We start from the raw sequence: 13,158 nt of genomic DNA, 5'->3' as shown, positions 1-13,158 counted from the left end.
CACATCAACCAAACAGCAGTGTTGTTGTTGTTACAAGAGGTAAAATGTGTAATCTTTGCACAACAGACTGTAAATTGCAATGTTAATTCACCACAATTTTTTCTGGATGTCCTAATGGAGAAAATATACTCATAATAAGTATTATTTATTGTGAATACATTGGTTTGAAAGTTCTCATTCCTGATGAAAGTGCTCTTAAAAATATGGCTTCCTTGAGCCATTTTCTTTGTGTTTATGGCAACACTGTATTTTTACCCTGTACAGTGAGAGAGAATCCTCCTGTGACTGTCATGTGATATTAATTTGCAAATGGGAATAAATTAAGGTAAATAATGCAAACCACCGAGTGATGATGTGTTTTTCCACTGTTAGAGCACCTGTAGGCACTGTTTATAGGGTGTGCCATTGTCTGAATCATCTCATCTGCAGTGACACTGCACGCTGGGCTCAGTGGAAAGACAAGAACAGGACCACTTGTCTCCCATTCAAAAATCCATGACCACCGTGGCATCCGCAGGGGTCCGTAATAGAAAGGCATTAGGCTGCCTTTAAGAAAGATCTGTGACCACTTCGGCTGCAGAGCATCATCAGTCTTTTGACCAATGTGGTTCCTGGCCTCTGGCTAACGCAGTCTTCACCAGCTGCTCATGATGTACATTTTAGGGAACCATTGACTGATTCATATTTGAACTCTGATTCATATTTCATCCCTGGGAAAAAGGTTATAGCATTCAAAGATCTTTCTGGACAATCAGTTTGACCACTCAGCATGACAGTGCGGTTGGTTGCTGAGTATTTCAAAATTTTCTGAAACAATCTTTCGAGATCATTTCTGTTAAAGCCAGCAGAATGGAAAGACTGTCAAACCCACCTTCATAATGAAGGACATTTCTGTACTCAATTTTAAAATGTAGATAATTATTCCTCTACTACGTTTTATCCATGTGTATTCCTTATTTTTAATACACGCTGTCCTTTTAGTTGTGTTTGTATTATATTGTTTTGTTTATATGGTATGAATGCACACATTGTTATTTTTGAAGGGGATGCTTTTCAAGAGGAGCTTGTAAAATCACACTGCCGGCTGCGAGTATTCGTGCATGAATTTTCTCTTGATCGTGGTCAGGTGCACAAATAAGATAACTTTATGAAAATCGTTATGCAACCCAGACGCGAAAAACTAAATTGCAGCACATTTGACCGATGAACCGCTGACGATCCATGCTCCATAATCCGCAATCGACCGACACAGAATACAGCGCTTGTTGACACCAAAACTAAAAACGGTTCATAATAACTAGTGAGAAACTGGTGAATACCATTATTGTCCTTCGATGAACTAGTGGGCTAATACTTCCCGGAAATGACGACACAAAAAGGAAACATTGATGGTCGAGGATATCACGTTGTGTTGCTAAAGATGGACGAATAGCCAGCTAGCCCCAAAACATTTAATGTATATTTGAATCGAAGGCTAACTAGGCTTTTTGATTTCTAGTTTGCCATATATGAATAATATACATGTGGTCGACTAAAGAGGTGTAATGGTCTATTGCGATTAACGAGTCTGGTATGTTTGTTTTATGTACTGAATTTGTTTGCTTGAGCATGTAGCCAGCTAGCTAGCTACGATATTACCTCACCTTGGTGCAATTGGTTTTTTTTGTTGTTGCAGGCCCTAGCGCTGTCTCGGATTAATGTGGCTAGTTACGAAAACGACTTGGCTACAACATGTCTGCTTTTTTACCAATTGCACAACAGTATGAGCTAGATGCAGTCGGTGCAAATCTTTCTTTCTAAGTTAGCTATATAGCTAACGTTAGCAAAAATAGTTGACATTAGCTAGCTGAGCTAAATTGTACATAGATTATCTAACTTGCAGTATTTCTGAAACTTTTGTAATGTGCTTTTTTCCTAATGCGCTACTGGGCTATGTTGCTTTGTTTAGTTCTCGTTTGTGCTTTGGAATCAAACTGATGGCAGGGAAACCGCTAGCGATGGTGAAGTGAATGTCCAGTGAATTAGCTAGCGTAAGTTAGCTAAGTTACAGTTACAACATTCTGTTTGCACAGGTTTCCGATTTCCAACTACCAGTACTTCCTGAAGATATCAAAGAAGTAAGTAGAAAATATTTGGGTTCCAACGTTTTTCTTTGACGAAAAGAATGTTGTGGTCTTTTAAAATAGCGATCGACCACATTCCCCAAAGTCCCCTAATTACTTGTGTTGTTTTGAACGTGCATCGCCGAAACTTACCTGGAACAGATGCCCGTATTTGACATTCAGTGTATTTTGCTGAGGAACAAATATTCTCCACGTTTAATGCTGATCATTGTTACCTACGTTGGAAACATTTAACATTCTTGGAAATTAAAAAGACACTTGATACGTGTAAGTCTCAAATGAGGTATAGTGTTTTCCTTAGGGGGCAGTATTCAATAGTTAAACAGAAGACACTGTTTCTGCAGTTGATCAAACATCACAGTGGATTAGTGCAATGTGGGTTGATCTGAGGGGGGACGACGACGACTAATACTCGGGCTGCTGACCTGTCAAAACTGCTCTTTCTTGTGTGCGTTGACATCGTAGTAAACACCGGGGAGCCTGTCGTGGTAGTACAGCTCTGTAAGTGTTTTGTGGTTTGAATCCATTGAGGATCCACCGCACACCTCGAGTGTCTCTTTGGGAAATGGAACAGTAAGGTAGACGGGCCCCCCGTGGGCGTTATTAACCACGGAGACACTTTTTTGCCAGGTAAAAAAAGGCCAATTTATCACTTCTGGGAAAAGCCTAAGCAGAGAGTAATTATATGGTATTGTGAGCCTTGCTGCTGTTATTAAACGCGGTAATTCGATATCAGTAATCTGCCTTCAGCTGTAAGATAAACCCACAGTGTGCCACCGCAGAGCGATTGGCACAAGGAGCGAGCTTCTATCCTGTGTCACGTGATCAGCGTTTGAATGAATACCCGGCTCTTACGTTGCACGTCCTGTTTTTTGTTTTTTTTAGTGACGTACAGAAGGGACAGGAGCATCAGAGCGGCTTACGACGAGCAATTCCATCCGGAGAGGGAGGTGAGCGTCAAAAGTAGAAATCTTTATTATTATTTTTTTTGTCACAAATCAGTCGGGAAGTTATATAGGAAATGTTTCTACATTTCTGTATGTGTAAAATTCCGTTCCTAAGCCCCATTTAGATTTTTTTTTGATGAATGAAAAATATTCACAGGTGTCATCCGAAGATGTTATTTAAATGAAGATTTTATTTACACTGTCAAACCACCTTATTCCATGCTTTTAAACCCCTAAACACATTTTATAATTTCAGATCGAAATTAGCAGTGGGGCTGTGAAATGTGTTTTAAAAAGGGGGTAATTCTCAACACTCACTCAATCCTGAGACCAGCTGTCTGTCACTGTGAAATCCACTTCCTTCTGTGGAAGGTTGATTTAAGAATGGTTATTAAAACGGTTCAGTGTAATGTAAGCATACATTTTATTTCTTGCTCCTGGTGTATGTTTGTGTTACTCTCAATTCAGTTTTCTTTGTATAGCACTGTTTGCAGACCGTCATAAAGACTCGTTGCAGATGAAAAGGGGAAACATCACACCTGACCGACCAAACAGCAGGCACATGCAGTGAAAACCCTCAAACAGTGGCCAGAAACTCCACCATGGGAAGCAGTCTCTGTGTTACTCTCCCCTGTGATCCTACAGAAGCACATTAGGATTTTAAAATGTTTCTTTTGTTGCTTGAAGATGACTCCTTGCGTGTCTCCTGTGCAGATGACTCGCTACATTCCATTACTTTAATAGCATTTGGCAGACGCTCTTATCCAGAGCGACGTACAGTTGATTAGACTAAGCAGGAGACAATCCTCCCCTGGAGCAATGCAGGGTTAAGGGCCTTGCTCAAGGGCCCAACAGCTGTGTGGATCTTATTGTGGCTACACCGGGATTAGAACCACGGACCTTGCGGGTCTCAGTCATGTACCTTAACCACTACGCTACAGGCCGCTCTCCTTGCGTGTCTGCCCTGCAGATGACTCCACGCGTGTCTCCTCTGCGGATGACTCCACGCGTGTCTCCTCTGCGGATGACTCCACGCGTGTCTCCTCTGCGGATGACTCCACGCGTGTCTCCTCTGCAGATGACTCCACGCGTGTCTCCTCTGTGGATGATGTTAGTTTGAAAGTGTGCAGATGCCGTTAGTGTGACGATGACTCTTTGTGTGTGCCCTGTGCAGATACCGTACACGCGTGTGGCGAATATGGGCGAGAGGAGAGGGGAGTTTAACAGACCGGAGGAGGACTACCATAGAGACTTTGACTACGACGGTCCGCGTTACTATCCCAATGGAGGGCCTCGCAATTACCACGGCGACGAGCACAGGGGTTACCACGACAACTCCCAGTTTGGGAACGTACGCAGGAACGGTCCCCCCTCTCGAAGAGTGAGTAATCCCCTGATACACACGCACACTCACTGTAACAGACACAATCACACTCTCAGACAGTCACACACACGCTCACACACACACGCTCACTGACACACTCAAACCCACGCTGTCATGATATGCAGGACTTGGGTCATTTCAGAAAATAAGCAGTTGTTCCAGTTAAGTTGTCAGTTTTGAATACATTTCCTGAACAGAAAATGTCGGGTTATGTTCAAATGCCTTTCTGGAAGGCTTCCTTGGCGTTTTCATGATTTATAATTTGGCTCTTGGGACTCTTGCCTGAATTTCAAGCCAAGCTTGTTTCTGTAATGTCCTGTGATTTTACAAATCCAATCTCTCCTGTCGATCTGAAATATGAACCTGGATTCACCCATATAATTATGTATCCAGTCAGGCAGGTACGGAATCGGGTTACCGTTATTAAACGTGCGTGCGCATGTTTCCAGGGTGAATATCATATCCCCGCTATCAGCTTGAGGAATATGGAGGTTTTACAAGTGGATTCATTACCCTCTACTGCCACCTGGTGTTCATGCACCGGACATGCATGCGTGGCTCCATCTTTGAATTACAGTGCTGTCGGGTATATTAATGGCACAGCATACATCACATCCTCTTCAAAGGGAGTTGGTGTGCATGTGTGGGGCTTTTTATCCAAGTAATCATGTTAAATCTCTACTAGGATAAGAGGCGGTGCGTGTGAAAAGTGCAGGTGCTTACACTGCTAGTGCTTTGTGTCTGGAGCTGTGGTGTGATGAGAATGAAAATGTCAGAAGTCACACAGAACTCACAGAGTATAAGAATTATTATGCAGCAGATATGTGTGCCCAGTGAATGCCAGCGTGATAGGCTGCAGACACCCAGAAGTGTCTGTTACAAAGAGCTGCGTACCAACCTGTTTATGAATGTGTGACTGGCAGACTGCTCATCCGAATGACTGATTGGTTGGCTGGTTGGTTACAGGATGTGCTTGCTGATTGGTTAATTGGTTTCTCGCAGGAGGAGGGGTACCACTATTACCGGGGGGCCAGGGAGGATGTGCAGGGGGGCCGGCCAGAGTTCAGGTAAGGGCAGGGGGGGGGGCCACTGTCGCATGACTGTCTGAACCATCAGAAGCTCATTTTATTTAACCTATTTTACCTGAGAGGTCCATTTGGATGTAGACCAGGGCTGCCCAGTCATGTGCCGTGGACGGCTGAGAGCACGCAGGGCTTCATTCCGACCAATCACTGCCCCTGCTGAGGAGTTCCCTCTTCACTAGTTGAAGGTGTGCGAGTGATTGGTTGGAATTAAAACCTCCATGGCATGTGATTGGACGCTCCTGATGTAGGTCATTAGGTCATTAGGTCATACGACAGAAATAGAACAAGCCCACCTCCTCGGAGCTGAGGGCTGTAGTCATGAAGTGTCTGTGCAGGACTGTCCTGGGATCAGTTGTCCCCTGTTTCTCTACACACGCTTAATTATGAGCGGGTGTGGCAGGCTGATCCCAGGTCAGCACTCTTACTGCGAGATGCTTTTGAGTACCGGGCCAGACTTCAGCTCATCGGTCCGCTGTGATTGGTGGAATGCGGCTCTGTACAGCCCAGTCATGTGTAAGAACGGTTGATGTCACATCAGTGGTCTGTCCTCCTACAGTAATGAGCTCAGATGTAGGATCAGTGTCGAGGTGACATCACTGTTACGGTCCAGGCACAAGTGCACTGCAGTGACCTCTGTTTATGATGTGTGTGTGTTGAGGACTGAGTCTATGGCCAGGTGTAAAAAGTGCTCAATCCGAACTGCATTCAGGACAAGAAAAGCAGTGCTGGGAGAAACGTAGCAAATTCAATATGGACCTGTCCAATATGTCCAGGTATTCCTTCTCCGGGTCTGTGGGAGAGGGCAGGAGGCTCTCTGTTTTAGGCCTCGGTTTGAGGGTGCTGGGGTCCTGGGTTTGGGAAGGCTGGGGTCCTGGGTTTGGGGGTGCTGGGGTTCTGGGTTTGGGAAGGCTGGGGTCCTGGGTTTGGGAAGGCTGGGGTCCTGGTTTTGGGGGTGCTGGGGTCCTGGGTTTGGGAAGGCTGGGGTCCTGGGTTTGGGAAGCGCTGGGGTCCTGGGTTTGGGAAGCGCTGGGGTCCTGGGTTTGGGCGCGCTGGGGTCCTGGGTTTGGGAAGCACTGGGCTCCTGGGTTTGGGAAGCACTGGGCTCCTGGGTTTGGGAAGGCTGGGCTCCTGGGTTTGGGCGCGCTGGGGTCCTGGGTTTGGGAAGCGCTGGGGTCCTGGGTTTGGGAAGCACTGGGGTCCTGGGTTTGGGAAGCGCTGGGGTCCTGGGTTTGGGAAGGCTGGGGTCCTGGGTTTGGGAAGGCTGGGCTCCTGGGTTTGGGAAGGCTGGGGTCCTGGGTTTGGGAAGGCTGGGCTCCTGGGTTTGGGCGCGCTGGGGTCCTGGGTTTGGGAAGGCTGGGGTCCTGGGTTTGGGCGCGCTGGGGTCCTGGGTTTGGGCGTCCTGGGGTCCTGGGTTTGGGAAGGCTGGGGTCCTGGGTTTGGGAAGGCTGGGGTCCTGGGTTTGGGGGGTGCTGGGGTCCTGGGTTTGGGGCGCACTGGGGTCCTGGGTTTGGGGGGTGCTGGGGTCCTGGGTTTGGGAAGCGCTGGGCTCCTGGGTTTGGGAAGCGCTGGGCTCCTGGGTTTGGCGGCTGATGTTGGCGGATGGAACTACAGCTCCTTTCACAGTGCGGGACGGCCGCAGCCCAAAGTAAACAGGCCTGTCGGGGGAGCGCTCTCAGAAACACGGAGACGTTGTTCCGCTGCGTTCCTGTAATCACTGAAAACCTTCAGAGACGGGGCCAAGGCCGTCTGCAGAGAGATGGAGAACCTGCGCAGAATTCAGACATTTATGTCAAAAAAGTTTTTGGCTGCATCTGCTGGCAGGAAGTGTGGAAACCAGATACAGGAAAGTGTGTGTGTGTGTGTGTGTTTAAGAGAACGTTTGTGTATTTATTACTTCTATAAAAACTTCCATATGGCTGAACTGAACACATCGAGGTTATGTGTTATAACAGAACTCCAGTTGTTAGGCTTCCGCTGAAGGATCACTGAAATGAGTGCGTATATTGTTTTTATTTGCAGTTTATTGTAAAAGCCTCCATTTTGTACCTAGTGAATTGACCTAAGAATCCAATGAATCAACAAGGCAGGAAGAATTGTACTGTTCCCATGGAAACAGATGTAAGTCATGTAAGTTTGACATGAAAGGGCGGCCTGTAGCGTAGTGGTTAAGGTAAATGACTGGGACCCAGAAGGTCGTGGTTCTAATCCCAGTGTAGCCACAATAAGATCCGCACAGCCGTTGGGCCCTTGAGCAAGGCCATTAACCCTGCATTGCTCCTGGGGAGGATTGTCTCCTGCTTAGTCTAATCAACTGTATGTCGCTGTGGATAAGAGCATCTGCCAAATGCCAATAATGTAATGTAATGCAGTGATAGTGTGTGTGTGTGTGTGTGTGTGTGTGTGTGTGTGTGTGTGTACATGTGTGCATAGGGATCCATTGGAGGCTGAAAATGCACTGCATCAATTGTACAGTGTTTTGGATAAAAAGCGCTATATAACTAGACCAACTAGACCATTTAGATTCTCTCTTTGGGCAGCAGAGGGCAATAGAGCTCTTTTCACAGGCTGAAAGGGCCTAGTGTCTTGGAAGCAGGAATATTTACTCAGTTCTGTGGGTTTCTGGGTAAAGAAGTCCCCCCCCACAGAGCTGTGTGTAAGGTGCTCATAACTGCCCCTCTCTGTGCAGTTCTCCCGTGCAGAGCTTGTGCTGGGGTCCTGTGTTTAATGTGCTGTAACTGGACTCGGTGTGGCTGGCGTGTCTACCAATGTTTATTTCATTTTTATTACTTCTCTTTCAGACAGGATTCAAGTTTCCTGAAGCATTTCCCTCGAAGCTTCAGCATGTTGGCCGAATAACCTTCCGCTAATCGTAATAGTCATGTCACATCAGAATTTCTTTCAATTTTCCTTTCTTTTTGTGGTGTATTAATCAGTGATTGTAAAGAAGTTTTCCCATTGCGATATGCTTTTTAAATGGAAGCAGTGTCGAGCTCTGCCGGTGCCAGGGTAGGGCTGTGAAGGCCAGTTTATAGTTAGGGCTCGGGTAAGTGTTAGGGTTAGGCTTAGGGTGGCGTGTGATTGGCTGATGCATCCCGCTGTGTTGTCTGGGCTGGGGGGACTGGCACGGGGGTCCCTGAGGGCCACAGCGCCCCGCAGTCAGAGTGAACCGGAGGTGTGATTACCCAGCAGGCACTGCTCTGTTGTGTGGCCGCTGACCTGACCCGACAGGTTTAGGTTAACGAGCTGAACCTGGGCTGGCTGATTACCTGGGAGCCTGTCCTGTCTGAGTCACCCCCCCCCCCATATCCCTCAGTCACCTCTTTAACCTTTAACCTCTGACCTCCACCCAACGACTCCCAAAGCCAGGTCACCGCGGGAGTCCTAATTATTAAACCCTAATTATTTAGCTATGTCATTTATTTTTGCAGGCTTGAGTTTGTTGGTGGTAGACTTGAGCAGAGACGTGGTTGTGCAAGCGAAGACAGGAACTAATGCGCATCTTGAGTTTATTACAGAAATAACATTTATACCCATGGAAAATGTAATTTACTGGTGAAAACAATCAGGTCTCCCCTCGCGGTTATAAACGTGTCCCCGCTGCGGGTTGATATCCAGGGCGCTCGGAGGCTGCGCTTCTTCTTCTGGTGTTTTTGCAGCGTGCTGCTCTCCACTCCCGGATGGGGGGGGTCGAGTATTATATCGCTCCTGCTCAGGGCTCAGAAGCTTCTGGATTAGTTATCGTTTTGTTCTGTTTTTATTAAACCAAGTAGGTCAGCAGAGTCCTGCACTGCAGTGAGGGGCGTGGCTTAACTGCAGTGTTAAACACTCCCAAAGAGGTGCGTGTCTATTGGCTACAGCGAGTCAGGACTCAAACAGCTCAGCCAATGGGCAGAATGTGCATCATCAATTCCCCAAGACTTACCTGTGAGAATCTCACCGGCCTGGAGCATTGAGGTCGCTCCCCTCAGAACACACACACACACACACACACACACACACACACACACAGAGAGAGAGACCTTTCTGTGTGGTGGAAGCTCAGGTGGGCAGTTCAGCTCACCCTGTCTGCCCCGTTTAAACCCCCCTGTCTGCCCCGTTTAAACCCCCCTGTCTGCCCCGTTTAAACCCCCCCTGTTTAAACCCCCCCTGTCTGCCCCGTTTAAATCCCCGTCTGCCCTGTTTAAACCCCCGTCTGCCCCGTTTAAACCCCCCTGTCTGCCCCGTTTAAACCCCCCTGTCTGCCCCGTTTAAACCCCCCTGTCTGCCCCGTTTAAACCCCCCTGTCTGCCCTGTTTAAACCCCCCTGTCTGCCCCGTTTAAACCCCCCTGTCTGCCCCGTTTAAACCCCCCTGTCTGCCCCGTTTAAACCCCCATGTCTGCCCCGTTTAAACCCCCCCTGTCTGCCCCGTTTAAACCCCCCTGTCTGCCCCGTTTAAACCCCCCTGTCTACCCCGTTTAAACCACCCTGTCTGCCCCGTTTAAACCACCCTGTCTGCCCTGTTTAAACCCCCCCCGTCTGCCCTGTTTAAACCCCCCTGTCTGCCCTGTTTAAACCCCCTTGTCTGCCCTGTTTAAACCCCCTTGTCTGCCCTGTTTAAACCCCCTTGTCTGCCCTGTTTAAATCCCCGTCTGCCCTGTTTAAACCCCCTTGTCTGCCCCGTTTAAACCCCCCTGTCTGCCCCGTTTAAACCCCCCTGTCTGCCCCGTTTAAACCCCCCTGTCTGCCCCGTTTAAACCCCCCTGTCTGCCCCGTTTAAACCCCCCTGTCTGCCCTGTTTAAATCCCCGTCTGCCCCGTTTAAACCCCCTTGTCTGCCCCGTTTAAACCCCCCTGTCTGCCCCGTTTAAACCCCCCTGTCTGCCCCGTTTAAACCCCCCTGTCTGCCCCGTTTAAACCCCCCTGTCTGCTGCAGTAATGTTCTGGGCTCTTCTCCATCATGCCGTGTGATGGTTTTATCAGCTTCTGAGATGGAAATGCATCACACCCATCCAAGGACAGACCTGCTGCGGAATAGAATGAGGCCTATTAAACATGTGATATGAGTTGTGCGATGGAGGTTTAATGTAGGAGGGCTAATGGCTTCATTCTCTGATCCTGATGTGACTGGACTTCCATGCGTGCTGGAGATCGGAGGTTAATCTCTTCTGATGCCGTTTTCTGTGGCCTTTTGAGCAGAACCGTTTCAGTGTACTGTGCTCGCACTCCTTTGAAAGGAGTTAATCGTGCTGACGTTCTGAATTAATTTCCGGTTCAAACCTCTCATGACTGCGGGCAACTGAGAGACAGACCTACTGCGAGGGACAGACCTACTGCGAGGGACACCAAGGAGCCGCTCTGTTGGTCGTGCTGCTTTAGGGTGGCCACAGCCCCTCTCCTGAAGCCCCTGAATACTGGAGCGCACTCTGCTGCTCCCACATGGGGCTCACCCTTTCACAAGGAAGAGGAGGAATCTGGAAAGATGTGATGGCTGAGAATGTGTGGTTCAGACATGTGCATGTCCCCCACACGACAGGCTCAGTCAGGAAGTGTTTTCCTGACGGCTTGATGACTTGAAAGCTGAGCCCTTTTTTCTTCTTTTTGATGTTTTTTTTTTTTTTTTTAACCGTGAAATGGTTTTATGGTTTGAGGAAAGGGGGAGTGTGGCTCTGGGGGCGAGGGAGGGAGGGAGGGGGCGGGGTGGGGGGTGTGGCGGTTTTGGCGGTTAGCTCCTGTGGTAATTAACTCCTGGAGCAAACGGAGGGCCCGGTTTCAGGAGCACTTCAAACGGGGCGCTCGTAAAAACCCGGCCGGGCGGGCGGTCCAGGCGCAGGGCTCGGCGGGGGGTCAGCGGGGGGTCAGCGGGGGACCCTACGCCCCGGCGTATAGCGCCTTACCGCACGCTCGCGCTGAATCAGCTGCGCAGGAGCGGAGTCCGTGGAGCGGGAGGGCAAACGGGGCTTTACTGCAGTTTGTGCAGATGTGCGCTGAAGAGCCAGGGCAACGGGGGAGGGACCGGCTTCCTCTGGCCAGGGCAACGGGGGGAGGGACCGGCTTCCTCTGGGCCAATGGCAGGGCTGGGCTGGTTCAGAGGGCGTGTTTAAGGTGCTTTAGTGTGCCTGCCGCACATCTGACCCCTCGCTGTTTTACGGTGCATTGTGGGAGAATGTAAACTTATTTAGGCCTGTGTGTGAGTGAGAGTGTGAGTGTGAGTGAGAGTGAGAGTGAGAGTGTGAGTGTGAGTGAGAGTGTGAGTGAGAGTGAGAGTGAGAGTGTGAGTGTGAGTGAGAGTGAGAGTGAGAGTGAGAGTGAGAGTGAGAGTGAGAGTGAGAGTGAGAGTGTGAGTGTGAGTGTGAGTGTGAGTGAGAGTGAGAGTGAGAGTGAGAGTGAGAGTGAGAGTGAGAGTGAGAGTGAGAGTGAGAGTGTGAGTGTGAGTGAGAGTGAGAGTGAGAGTGAGAGTGAGAGTGAGAGTGAGAGTGAGAGTGAGAGTGAGAGTGAGAGTGAGAGTGAGAGTGACGTGCTTTACAGAGACGGGTGTGTTTTATGGCCCGTGGGTGGTGTCACACTGCGGTTGGAAAAGAAGTTGATAAACTTCTTCATTCCTCGTCCTTCGTCCCTCCTTTTTCTCCCCTTTCCTGCAGCATGTCTTTGATTCTTTTCTCCGCAAACTGACGTCTGTGTCGTTCGGCCTTCAGGAACTAGGGTAGATATAAACCTTTTCAAATATCGCTGAAGTCCAGTGTTTCATTTCTTTGTTTATTCAGATTTGACTAGCTTTGGTGCAGTTTTATTAGGTTTGGGTGCCATTTTGCCCTCAACCCCGAATCACGATGCAGGATTACTGTGTTAGCTGGATAACTGCACTGAGTAAAACCCAGAACACTCCCAAGTCTGGAATATGCTGAAAGAAAAGCTGTTCCGGGTTTCACTCGGTGCGGTTATCCAGCTGAGTCAGTAACCCTGATCTGTGAGACAGAGCCCTGGTCTCTCCCCAGTTCCTTAATCCTGGTGTGTGCAGGTGACTCAGGGCAGGTAGACACACCTGTACCTCTCTGCAGGTAAACCCAGAGCGTGGTGAGAGAATCTCGCAGGTGAGTCTGTGGACGTCGGGTCTCATCGCCCCGGCAACAGACCGGAGGCTCCACATCTGCGTCCCATTGGCTACGCTGGGAGCAGGCCGCTGTATCCGGGGGCGACGTCCGGGGTCACGGGGTCACTCCCAGAGTCCTCGGGTGTGGGTTGAAGTTAAAAGGCTGGGATCTGTGAAAATAAACGCTGAGGTCGCGGTGAAGGGGAAACGGGTTCTCCTGTCCCTTTACCACCGTTTAACCGTTTAACCGTTTAACCCCAGCGCTGTCTGCAGAGCTCCAGCACAGAGCTCACATCCCTTTACCACCGTTTAACCCCAGCGCTGTCTGCAGAGCTCCAGCACAGAGCTCACATCCCTTTACCACCGTTTAACCCCAGCGCTGTCTGCAGAGCTCCAGCACAGAGCTCACATCCCTTTACCACCGTTTAACCGTTTAACCCCAGCGCTGTCTGCAGAGCTCCAGCCCAGGGCTCACATCCGCCATCACATCTCCTCCTCACAGCCTCAGAAAGACCCACCACTGCCCTGCAGTCCCCGCTAGAGGGGCTGTTAG

At 49.2% G+C, this 13,158-nt stretch overlaps 1 protein-coding gene across 6 annotated transcripts in view; it reads left to right on the top strand.

The window, feature by feature from the left end:
- Positions 1-1,321: 1,321 nt before the first annotated feature.
- The window catches only part of LOC133134817 (periphilin-1-like), a 36,435-nt gene continuing 24,598 nt past the window's right edge, over positions 1,322-13,158 (top strand). The window contains exons 1-6 of one of the 6 annotated variants that reach the window (XM_061251259.1): positions 1,323-1,570; positions 2,073-2,117; positions 3,009-3,073; positions 3,553-4,125; positions 4,180-4,451; positions 5,457-5,521. In XM_061251259.1, the coding sequence (XP_061107243.1) occupies positions 4,218-4,451; positions 5,457-5,521 (299 nt within the window). In that variant the 5' untranslated portion in view covers positions 1,323-1,570; positions 2,073-2,117; positions 3,009-3,073; positions 3,553-4,125; positions 4,180-4,217. Of the gene's footprint in view, positions 1,571-2,072; positions 2,118-3,008; positions 3,074-3,538; positions 4,452-5,456; positions 5,522-13,158 lie in introns of all 6 variants that reach the window. The other 5 variants (XM_061251261.1, XM_061251260.1, XM_061251258.1 and 2 more) reach the window with 5 other exon arrangements.

The sequence above is a fragment of the Conger conger genome, chromosome 8 (genome assembly GCF_963514075.1).
Source record: "Conger conger chromosome 8, fConCon1.1, whole genome shotgun sequence".
Taxonomy (NCBI): domain Eukaryota; kingdom Metazoa; phylum Chordata; class Actinopteri; order Anguilliformes; family Congridae; genus Conger; species Conger conger.
Note: the sequence above shows the minus strand (reverse complement) of the source record. Positions and strands in the feature narration are given on the sequence as shown.